Raw genomic sequence first — 11,902 nt, 5'->3', positions numbered from 1 at the left:
TCCCAGGTCCTCCACAGGGTACAAAGTACCGCCTCAGGAGGCTGATCCGCATCACATGGGCATAGCTCTGCTTGCACGTGTTAGCCTTTCGTATCATACAGGCAGCCCAGACTTAGAAATCCTGCTACCTGCTTACAACTATCCAGCCCTCGTGCTTCTGCAGACGCTCTGTGTCTGTACAGACATTTGAGTCACGGTCTCGTGACCTTCCAATACAGCTTGATGGTCTGTCCTTAGCTTACAGCCTGGGATGCGGTTCTCACTCATTGTCCTCCCCTCGGGTGCGAGTTTCCTCCATCACTGTGGTGGAAGGTAACCTTTATCACCATACGTTGGCTTGAAATTACTGGGCGGATCACCTGTCTGCGTCCGGGGATCCGAAGGAGACCTTGGCTCTTTTGCTCACGGTCCACCCTTTCTCTGTGATGAGTCGCTTTGGATGAGAAGCTTGCCAGAGGCGAGGGGGCCTCAGAGTTGAGCACATTTCCTGGGCATCTGTGAGAACTTCGTTGGTTCCACTCGGAAAGCATTGACATTCATGGATGTGCAGCCTCTGCTTTTGCTTGAATTTGCCGAGCTTTGGGACGTGATTTCTTCCCGCATGTGCTGTGCCTAAATCTCTGCTGTGTCTTTCCGGCAGTCCCGTTTGCTGTCTCCTGCTGGTAAGTACAGGACTTCCAGCAGCCCTGTGGGGAACGGGTCCTTGTTTTCTTCCCTGCGGTGCCCTCTTCCTCACCCCGAATGACCTCACTGCAGCTTCCTTCTAGTTCAGCGATCGTTTCAGACTGCCCTTAAGGTCCAGGTGGGAGCGGTGCCTTTTGTGCTGAGGGCTGACCACTGTAGAGCATTCGTCTCTGTGCAAATTGCACAGGTGAATTTCACCAGGTGAAAGAGAGTGCACACTGCAGTTGCCCTGTCTTCAGAGTCAGCCCACCTGTCTCCGCCTCGGCTGCCCCTGCTCTCCTTCCTCCTACCCTCTCCTTGCCTCCCCCTCCCTTGTCTTCTTCCTGTCCCTCCCTCCCACTTTCCTTCCAGCTCTCTTTGTCTTCGTCTCCCTCCTCTCCATCACTAATGCCTCCCCCTGTCTCCGCCTGTCTTCCTTGTAATAGGTGCCCCTCTGTCTCTTCTTGTCTTGCTCCTCCTCCCTGTCTCTCCCGCCAATCTCCCCGGACTCTCCCTCTCCAGGCCGGTCTTCCCCTCCACTCGTCCTTCCTTCATCTGCTCTGCTAGCACGTGTCTCTCTCTCTCCCTCTATAGCTCTGTCTCTCTGTGTGTCTCTTTTTCACTGTCTCTCTCAGTGGACCTTCTGTGTCTGGGTGCATGCTTCTTCAGAATTCTTGTTGGTGCCTGGGAAATGGGAAGGGAACTCGTCTGCTTTCGTGTGTACTAGTGAAAGCAGGCACGGGGCTTTCTCAGAGACAGACACAGACAAGTCTGCAATTCTCGGTGAAGGGCCCCTACGTGCCCTGCGTGGTTGGAGTCGTCCTCCTTTTAGTGGAAGGTTAGATTTCAGGACCGGAGCAAGCTGCTAAATCCTACTACCCCATCTCCCTGGCGCTCTGTACGGAGATCAGTAGGGCACCAGTGGCAGATGGTGCTCTGGGGGTTGTTCTTTGCTCTGCATTGCAGTGCAGTGAGGTCTACTGAGCTGTGTTCTTGCAAGGACATGGCGGTGGGGTGGGTCTAGGGTGGGTGTCACTGGTTCTGGGTGGGCACCCACCTTACCGCCGCCCTCAGCCTGACGGCCAACGAGGAGATACCGTGGGGACGGCCATGTGGCCCCGGTAGGCGTGACACTAAGGACTTCTCCAGGCTTTGCCCCAGCTTCATGAAGAAGGGGCAAGGCACGGAGCAGGGAGTGGCTCACGGCGTGGACGATCCTGTGCTGAATGCTCTGGTGCCCGTAGTGAGGCCTCTGGGGAAAGGGTGTACAAGCGACCACAGACTGCGCGATACCGGGGACCTCGCAAGTGAAGGCTGGAAGGTGACAGCGCTGAAGAGGACATGCGGCAAACGGGGGCCACGCTGGCACCTTGGCACTCGCTCCAGAGCCTGGACCGGCCATTGGCGCGCGCTTGCTGGCGGCCAGCACCCTGTCTTGCTGTCTTGCAACTGATTGCTCCCCGAACCTGGCCAGCTGGCCTGACCTGCCCTGGAACCACTTCGCCCCCAGGCCGCATGCGCACACTCTTCACTGCCTCTGTCTCGGCCCCTCCTCCACAGCAGCCACAGCCAATGCGGAGTCCTCAAATCCCAGAGCCTGTGCGCCTGCGCTCAACTTTGGCGGGCTGCGGCGGGAGGCTTCAGGGAGCTAATGGTCTTGCGGCCAAGGCTCCCCCCACCTGCTGCCGTTTCCTGTCCTTGTCCTGAGGCTGCCCTAGCTACACTGGGGCCGGGGCCGAGCGTCATGGCCAGCGTGTCGCGGTCCGGACAAAGCGGAGATTCCCGCCGACCCTGGGCCCTGATCGTCCCGGATGCGAAAGGTGGAGAGTCCCGGCCCCGCGGGAATGCAGGGGCGCTGGAGGGCGTGGGCTGGCCGCAGTCCCCAGGTTCAGGGGCGGCAAGCGCCCATCCTGTGCAGGAAACCCAGGCCGGGTGTGAGATACAGGTGGCAAGCCCAGCGGAGGAATTGGTGCTGATATTGGATGACGGAATGGTGGCGGCTGAGGTGGTGATCGGGGAGGAGGAAGAGGACGGCGAGGCGACCAAGGATGAGGTGGCTGGAGAGGAGAATTCTGAGGAAGCCAAGCCAGAAGCAGAGGACATGCACGAGGAGGAGGAGGAGGTGGAAGTTGAGAGACAGCAGCAGGAGGAGTTTCAGGAGCAAGAGGAGAAGCGCGAGGCAGATGCAGAGGCGGAGGAGGGGCCCCAGCTCTCACAGCCGCTGCAGCAGCAAGAGCCAGCGCTGCGTCCTGCCTCAGCCCAGGACCCGCTGGCAGCACTGGAGCGTCTTCAGCTGGAGATCAGCGCTGGGAATGCCCAGGATTCCAGGGCCTTATGGCGGCTGAAGCGCAGGATTCTTCGGAGGCAGATTTCTTACCTGGATCACAGAAGGGCCATCATCAAGCACATCCCTGGCTTCTGGGCCCAGGCGGTATCCTTCCTTGTGCTGGTGGGTGATGGCGGGGGCTGTTGTGCAGGAGGGCTGGGCACTGAGAGCAGGGTGCCTCAGGGCGATGGCCCCCAGAGAGGAGAGCTGGGGAATGGTCCCTGGCCCTGGGTTGGTGTGGTCTGGGATCCAGTGTAAGGCCTTGGACAGGGGCGGTTGTTGGGGATGGGGGGACTTGGTGACTGGGTCTGTTTCCTCTAGGTCTCCGCCAACGTTGGCCTGCAGGCTGGTCTCAAATATTACTTGCAGACACGAGCCATGTGTCCCCATGCTACCAGAGCTAGGGTAGCACAAAGCAGCCTTCACTCAGAGCAGATAAGGCAAGGAAACATTTCGCTGCAAAATGGGAGAGTTACGCAGGCCGCACACCCACCTTCACATTCACAGGCTGTGCACGTTTCCTAGCAGTTCCTTCAAAAGAGAGCATTTCAGACACACACTCATGACCTTTAGTGGAACCACGCCACGCCCCTTTGCCAGACAGTAGGACGACTGAGACCCACTCCGAATGGGGTACAAGCTGCCTCCTCAGACCCTGACACACACACACACACACACACACACACACACACACACACACACAGAGGATTCTCTCCTGGTATCTCCACCCCTGCTTCCCTCTCTGTCCTCAGGCTCCGGCTCGGTCCCACCCATGTCTTTCTCTCCGGACTGGCTGTGTCACTGTGTCTAATCCTTTTCCCTCCTCGGCCCTCCTCGTCCGTGCTTCTCGATCTCTTTCTCCCTCCCACACCCTCTGCTTGCAGCGTAAGTGTGCAGTCGGGTTCCTGTAAGCCATGTTATTCCATCTGGACTCAGGAGGCTGGTGACAACATAGGTCTTCACGGGAATATGCCAAGAAACCCAGCCGTGAGGAGGGGTCAGAGCACATGCCGACATCACAAGCTATGATGGGCTGCTGGCAGCCCACACAGGTCAGATATAGGAAGGAACTGTGAGGCGTGCAGGCAGTGGAGTCTCTCCCTGCTGTGTGCAGACAGCGTGGCAGGTACAGGAAGCCAACGGACTGCCCAGTGTGGATGGGGTCTGATGCATCTGCAGAGGCTGAGGAGTGTGGGGACTAGTGTTTCCTGGTCTTTCTGCACATGCCGTGATCTAGTCCCTTGCTCTTAGCCTGGGAGGGTTGGAGGGGGGCTGTGTCTGTTTCCACAGCATCTGAAGGCACAGCTCCTTGACACAGCACAGATTCTGAATCACCCCCAGTTGTCGGCCATGATCGGTGCCCAGGACAAAGACGTGCTCAGCTACGTGGTCGACTTGGAGGTGAGACCGGGGAGGCTGTGGCTGGGGGCCGTCCCGTCGGGTGTGGGATTTGGGCAGGAGAAGGTGAGGCAAAGGTGCTCACCCTCACAGCCAGGCAAGTAGCTCAGGACCCCGAGGGAGGACACTTGCCCCCTCCTGTCCCATTGCTCACGGCAGGTGGAAGAAGTGGGCCATCCCAAGTACCGCTGCAGAGTGATGTTTTTCTTTGGGGCCAACCCGTACTTCCGGAACCCAGTGATCATTAAGGAGTATCAGCTGAGCTTTGCTGGTAGGGTGTGGGTCCCATGATGGTGCGGGGCAGGGGGATGAGGAGCATGAATCAGGGGCAGGAGGGAGGGGGAGGGGGAGGGGCAGGTGGGTGGGGAGGAGGCCATCAGCTTGCTCCTCAAATCCTCTCTTCCTGCAGGCTACAGGGTATCGCGTTCCACTCCAGTCCAGTGGTTCTGGGATTATGAACGTGGAGCTCCCAGTCGCAGGCATGACCCCACCAGCCTTAACTTGTTCAACTGGCTGTGTGAGCACAGCTGCCCAGGGGCGAACAGGATTGCCGAGGTGGGGCCCCTGAGGCCTTCGTCAGCAGTGGGGATGTGGGTGGCCCCCGGCCAGAGAGGAGAGTGGGCTATGCCCAATGTGGCGCCGGCCTGTGTCCTCTTCCAGATCATCATCGAGGACCTGTGGCCCAATCCCCTGCAGTACTACCTGAGGGAGGAAGGGACCAGCAGACAGTGATCTGACGTGCTCACGTGTCGGTGAGAACCCCAGTATGCGGTGTGTTGACCTGCGTGTTGTATGGGCAAGGGAACGTGGGCCACACATTGGCTTGGAAATGGAAGGTCCGCCGACACAGGGACACAGGTAGCATGGGGAGAGGGTGGGAGGATGACAGGGGACCTGCAGAGACTCAGCTGCAAACACACAGAGGGTCGAAGCCTGCAAACCAAATGCAGTTGTGCTGTGGGCTGGGGCTTTGGAGAGCAACTGGGGAGGAGCAGTGCTTCACCACAAATGCTCCCCGTGGATGTCCGCCCTGTCCCGGGCTTCCCCCTGCTCCTTCAGTCTGGATTTGCCTGCCAGTCTTTGGGTCAGGAGCTGCCGTGTCCCCAGGCGCCACTGTGGTGAGAATCTCGCACTTCCTTCCATGTGCCCCACCACGCCATGTCCTCCCGCAACCCGACAGCCATTCTTAGAACTGGTCCAAGGCCATTGGGGGCTGGAAATGAATCCCTGGGTGAGAAAGCAAGGGGGATCGCAAAAGGGCGAGGCACAAGAGTGACACCATCTGGGATGTATCTGCAAATATCCCGTATCATTCTTGGTGTCTGTTGCGTGGGGGTGCGTGTGTGCGCGTGTACGCAAATGTGTCTGCGTGTGCCCACATGCGTCAGGGGCTCTGCATCTGTGTGGGCGTGAATGGCGCAGAGCTTCTATCTTTGCCCATGCAGAAACAATGGAGGACGCCACCAGTGCTGGAAGAGATGGGTGGATGAGTCTCCTGTCTTCTACGTGCCCCGGAGAGAATTGAGGAAGAGATAACGTGTGGCAGCCTTGAAGAGTTTCCACGATGTTTATGTGGACACATACAGGAAGCTAAAAACCCTTCTGTTTTTGTGTATGTGTTTGTGTGTGTTTATGGGGGACGCAAGGAGGCTCGACGAGAACGGGACCTGAGTGTGACTGTCCTAGCCGCTGCCCGGGTGATTCTGTGTGTGCAGGAGAGGTGCAGTACTGGGGTGGGGCCGGTGTTGCCATGTGCACAGAGGCCTGCCTTCTTGGGCAGGAAGAGCCTGGAAGGAGGAGGAGGAAGAGACAGACCTGTTATTTGGAGATTTATTGTATAGGCCAGAGCCGAAAGGCAGGGAAGGGGATTGCACAGTGGGACCAAATTGGTCCACTGGGTCGTGGTACAGTGTGGCCAGGACTCGGGGGGGTTTCATCCAGGACCCTTGCTCCCAGAGGGGTGTTGTGTCCTTGGTGAGATAGAATCCAGTCAGCAAAGCCTCCAGTCAGGATCAGAGCTAAGACCACATGTCCCCGGACAACTCAGGAGCAGGCAGCCTTCTCATAGTCGATGGCAGTATACCTTGCTGCTGCCTCCCACACCCGGGGCTCCTTTGACCCCGAGCCCTGTCCTCAGACAGTGGCTCAGGATGGGAGATGTGTGAGGGGGAGGGGCAGGTGTGGGTTGTGGGCAGCAGCGAGGCTTATGAGTGGGAATTCATGGAGAGAGTACGCACGAGGGCAGAGATCCAGCGTGAGTTCGTGCGAGTGTGTGTGGGCGTCTGTGGCAAACTGGGCCTGAGATCCGTGGTGGTGCCGGCAGTGTGAGCGTGCATATGTTCGTGCGATTGCGTAGCCGTGTGTCTCTGTGTGTGCAGGAGTGGGTGGTTAGGCCACTGGAGAGACAAGGAGAGACACAGCGGTCTGTGTGAATGAGGTGCTTATGTGGGACGGTCAGGTGCCAGAATACAAGAGTGCAGTCCCTTCCCTCCTGAGTCCTGATGGTAATCGCTGGGATGGGTGCAATCGTTGCTGTGCCAGGGGGCTCAAGTCAGGATGCAAAAGGGAGATTGGTGCAAGGTCAAGAGGGGGGCCGAGGGGAGGACAGCCTGTGTCCAGTGGCCAGTGGACCACTTGTGAGTAAGTGTGCTTGTGTGTGTGTTAGTGTGTGTCTAGGTGGGAGTGAGTGTGTGTGTGTGTGTGTGTGTGTGTGTGTGTGTGTGTGTGTGAGTGGCTCTGGTGGGCCGACAGTAGCAAATACGTAGGGGCTACATGGTGTGCCCAGGCTTTGTGCACAGGGTAGCTAGGGAACACAACCTGTCAGGCTACGTGGTGTGCAGAGGGCGTAGGTATTTCCCTGGAGGGAGCCGTCTAGCAAAAATCTCTGCTCTTGGCAGACGAGCCATGTTTTGTCGCCAGTCAGCTCTTCCTTGGGGCTCTCCTCTCTGCTTCCTGTGCACCAGGCCCAGGGAAAGGGAGGAGCTGGGACCCTAGACCTCAGGTGACTTGAGTCCCCCAGGGGTGCCATAGCAGGGTGGTGTGCGTGATCCATGTGTGGATGGGCAGGTGAGCAGCCTGCCAGCTGCTCTCTGAGGGGACAGTTCCTTGCCAGCAACACCTCTCCCCGCAGCACAAGATCACCACTGTCGCTGCAGCTGGGCTGGGGACATGTCAAGGTGTGTCCCAGAACTGTGTTCCCCTTGCATGTAAGTGGTGCCAGAATGCGCCTCTCAGTCCCTGTGCGGGTGACCCTGATTAGCCTCAGGCTTTGTCGACTCCTGGCCTCATGTAAATGGGGAACTGGGTTCCTTTCTCAGTGTCTCAGCGGTTGCATGTCGACAGAGGATGCTGTGGACATTGTGGTCAGGATTCTGACCGGGCTCCCCCCGCCCTGCCCCAAACCACAGTGGGCAGCACATGGCCCACTGTGTGTGCGCTTTGGGGAGGCTAAAGCCGTACAGCCCCTCCAGTATTCTTCTCAGGTGGTGGACGGTCAAAGGGGCCTAGGGAGGAACACTGGTCCCAGTCTGCTGCCGGCTGTGCCCACAGGTGTGTGTGCCCAGCTCCTTGACGCTGAAGCTGCAAGGCTTCCGCACTGCCCCCAAAGCCCCATCCCTAGAATTTGCGTGTGGGCCAGATGGAAGTGAAGTCCCAGTGACCCTGCGGGATCACAGCGGGTGGTCTCGTCTGTGCCTGGCCACCCACCTACCTGCCTTCCCCGCAGCCCGTGGCCCCCATACAGGGCTTTCGGTAAACACACGGCCACCGTCCAGCATGAGAGGAAAGGCTTGACGGTGTCCCAGTACCGCTGGTCATGTGTTGGCTGCTGCCAGCTGACAGCATGGAGACCCCATGGCCCAGTGGAGGATGTCCGACCTGTCCTACAAGGAACTGGGGACGACTGTACGGATGCATCAGGTCCCATGCAGTAACCTAGGCCTGACCTTATCCGCCTAGGGGGTGATCGAAGCGCCTTGGGGTCCCAGGCCTGGCATACGTGTCGGTGAGCTTCCTCCTGGATGGCGCTGCCGACACAAGGCTGGCTGGTCAGGGGTCGCGTGGGAGGCCCGTTGGGTCCCGGCCTCTAGGTCCGATACTGCTGTAGGTGTTGTTGAAAAGACAGAGCACGATATGACCATCCCTTGGGTGTCGCTGCACCGGGGATCCCGTCGCTGCTCCCAGGTTCCCACTACCGAGTCTCCCCGGGAGGCCTGGGAGGTTGCCAGGCTCCTTTTGCAGGGACACAAAGGCCTGTGAGAGCCCATCCGCAGGGTCCGGTGCTCATTGCGGATGACTTGGGGGCAGTGCGAGATCTATTGCTCCCGTCCTTAGAGGAGATTGTGGTAGTCTTAAGGGACAAAGATGTGCCTGGAGAATAGAAGGATGTCCAGAGGAAGCATTGGAGGAGGAAGAGGACGAGGAGGAGTAGGAGGATGAGGAGGAGTTGGAGGAAGAGGATTGGGAGGAGTTAGAGCTGGAAGAGAAGGGTGAATGATTGGGTGCAGGAGAGGGAACAAGTGGAGGAGGAGGATGTCCAGGATGAGGAGGAGCACGAGCCAAAGGAGCAGGAGCAGCTGGGGGAGGATGTTGAGGAGGACGAGAGCAGAGGGAAGAGGGTGGGGAGAAAAGATAGAGCCAGGGTTCCAGAGCATGAGTAGAAGTGTAGGAGCAGAAGGAGGAAGAGCCCGAGGAGGAAGAGGTGGAGGGAGAGGAGGAGCAGGAGGAGTTGGAGGAAGAGGATTGGGTGGGGTTAGAAGAAGAGGAGGAGGAGAAGGAGCAGTGAATGACTGGGTGCAGGAGAAGGACAAATGGAAGAGGATGATGTCCAGCACCAGGAAGAGGAGGATTACGGGCCAGAGGAGCAGGAGCAGCTGGAGGACGGAGTCGACTAGGACGAGAGCAGAGGGAAGAAGAGGTGAAAGGTCAGAGGTAGGGCAGGAAGGGCAGTAGCAGAGGACCTGGAGAAGGAGGAAGAGTCCTAGGAGGAAGAGTTGGAGGAGGAAGAGGTGAAGGATGAGGACAAAGAGGATCAGATGGAGGAAGAAGATTGGGAGGAGTTACAGGAGGAGGAGGAGGAGGAAGACGAGTGAATGATCGGGTGCAGGCGAGGGAAGAAGTGGAGGAGGAGGAAGTCCAGGACAAGCAAGAGGAGGAGCATGAGCCAAAGATCTGGAGCAGCTCGGGGAGGAAAATGAGGAGGACATGAGCAGAGAGAAGAGGAGGAGAACAGATAGAGCCAGGACTGGAAGAGCAGTAGCAGAAGAGGGGGAGCAGAAAGATGAAGAAGCTGAGGAGGAAGAGTTGGAGGAGGAGGAGGAAGAAGTTCTGGAGGAGGACGAGGAGATGGAGTTGAAGGAAGAGGAGTAGGTGGAATTAGCGGAGGAGCATTAGGAGCAGGAAGGGGAGGAGTTACAGGAAGAGGAAAGGAGAGGAGGAGGAGGGAGAGGAGTTGGAGGAGGGAAGAGGTGGGGGGGAGGTGGAGGAGGGGAGAAGAGGAGAAGGAGTAAATGACTGGGTGTAGGAAAAACAACTTGTGGAGGAGGAGGAAGTCCAGAACAAGGAGGAAGAGGACAGGAGCCCAAGGAGCAGGAGCACTGGGGCAAGATGTTGAGTAGGACGAGAGCAGAGAAAAGAGGACGGGGAGGAAAGATAGAGCCAGAGCTGGAAGGGCAGTGCAGGCGAGGACCTGGAGAAGGAGGTAGTGGCCTAGGAGGAAGAGTTGGAGGAGGAGGAGGAAAAGGTGTAAGACGAGGACGAGGAGGATGAGATGGAGGAAGACGATTGGGAGGAGTTACAGGAGGATGAGGCGAAGGAGGAGGAAGAAGAGTGAATGATTGGGTGCAGGAGAGGGAAGAAGTGAAGGAGGAGCATGAGTCGAAGAGCAGGAGCAGCTGGGGGAGGAAATTGAGGAGGACGTGGGTAGAGGGAAGAAGAGGAGGAGGAGAAAAGGTAGAGCCAGGGCTGGAAGAGCAGTAGCTGAAGAGGGTGAGCAGAAGGATGAAGAGGCCGAGGCTAAGACTTCCAATACTATGTTGAATAACAGTGGAGGCGGTGGACATTCCTGTCTCGTTCGTGACTTTAGCTGAGAGCTTTTGCTCATTAAAGTGATATTAATGTTGGGTCGTTCATACATGGCTTTATGATCACAATGTGTGCTCCTATCCCTACTTTCCTGAGGGTTTTTACCAGGAAAGGATGCTGTATTTTGTCAAACACTGTGTCTGCATCGATTGAGAGGATCCTATGGTTCTCGTCCTTTCTTTTATTGATGTGATGAATAATGTTAATTGTTTTGTGGATGTTGAACCAGCCCTGCATCCCAGGTACAAATCCCACTGGGTTGTGGTGAATAACATTTTAATGTATTGTTGGATCTGAGTGTCTAATATCTTGTTGAGTTTTGCATCCATGTTCATCAGGGAAATGGGTCTATAGTTCTCCTTTTTAGAGTGGTCTCTTTCTGGTTCTGGAATCAAGGAAACGCTGGCTTCATAGAAAGAGTTTGGAAGTTTTCCTTCCATTTCTATTGTGGGAACAGCTTCAAGAGAATAAGTATTAAGTCTTCCTTAAATGTTTGCTGGCACTTTCCTGGGAAGCCATCTGGCCCTGCAGTCTTCTTCCTTCGGCAGGTTTTTGATTACTAATTTGATTTCTTTACTGGTGATGGGTCTGTTCAAATTTTCCTTTTCTTCCTCTTTCAGCTTTGGTAGTGTATATGTTTCTAGGAATTTGTCCATTTCTTCCAGATTGCCCATTGTATTGGCAAATAATTGCTCCTAATATTCTCTTCTTATTGTTTGCCTTTCTGCTGTATTGGTTGTGATGTCTCCTCTTTCATTCTTGCGTTTATTTATTTGGACCCTTTCCTTTTTCTTTTCATCAAACTGATGACTGGCTTATCAATTTTGTTAATTCCTTCAAAGAAGCAGCTTCTGGGCTCATTGATCTGTTCTCCTATTTTGGTTTGTTTGTTCGTTTGTTTGTTTGAAGTTGTTTTGGTTTTTGTTTTGTTTGATTTTTGGTTTCAATAGCATTAATTTCTGCTCTAATCATTGTTATTTCCTGTCTTCTGAATGTTTTTTTATATTTGGTGTTCTTTACAGCCTCTTAAGGCATAAGGTGAGGTTGTGTCTCTGACATCTTACTTTCTTCTTTAGGAAGACCTGACGTGCTAGATAGTTTCCTCTTATGACCGGCTCTGGTGTGTCCCAGAGGTTTTTGGTTGTGGTGTTATCACTGACTTCCATATACTTTTTCATTGACTTCCATATTACTTTTTATGTCCTCTTTAAACCCTTGGTTAGCCCATTCATTCTTTAGTAGGATGTTTTTCAGTCTCCTAGTATTTGTTACCTTTCCAAATTGTTTCTTGTGGTTGATTTCGAGTTTCATAGTGTTGTGGTCTGAAAATACGCATGGTGTGACCTCAATCTTTTTGTACTTACTTAGGGTTGATTTTTTCCCCCCAGGATATGGTCTATAGAGGAGAATATTCCATGAGCACTGGAGAATAAC

General features: G+C 55.7%; 1 protein-coding gene across 1 annotated transcript; it reads left to right on the top strand.

Moving 5' to 3' along the window:
- Positions 1-3,019: 3,019 nt before the first annotated feature.
- LOC128774599 (testis-specific Y-encoded protein 1-like) lies at positions 3,020-5,119 on the top strand (the record flags this gene model as incomplete). Its single annotated transcript, XM_053893666.1, has 5 exons — positions 3,020-3,094; positions 4,313-4,390; positions 4,547-4,658; positions 4,797-4,942; positions 5,048-5,119. Coding segments are annotated over 5 exons (483 nt in total), but the record flags the coding sequence as incomplete, so codon positions are not given.
- Positions 5,120-11,902: the final 6,783 nt, after the last annotated feature.

The sequence above is a fragment of the Panthera pardus genome, unplaced genomic scaffold (assembly GCF_024362965.1).
Source record: "Panthera pardus isolate Hobbes unplaced genomic scaffold, ASM2436296v1 HiC_scaffold_335, whole genome shotgun sequence".
Taxonomy (NCBI): domain Eukaryota; kingdom Metazoa; phylum Chordata; class Mammalia; order Carnivora; family Felidae; genus Panthera; species Panthera pardus.
The sequence above is the reverse complement of the archived record's forward strand: the minus strand, read 5'-3'. Positions and strand labels throughout refer to the sequence as shown.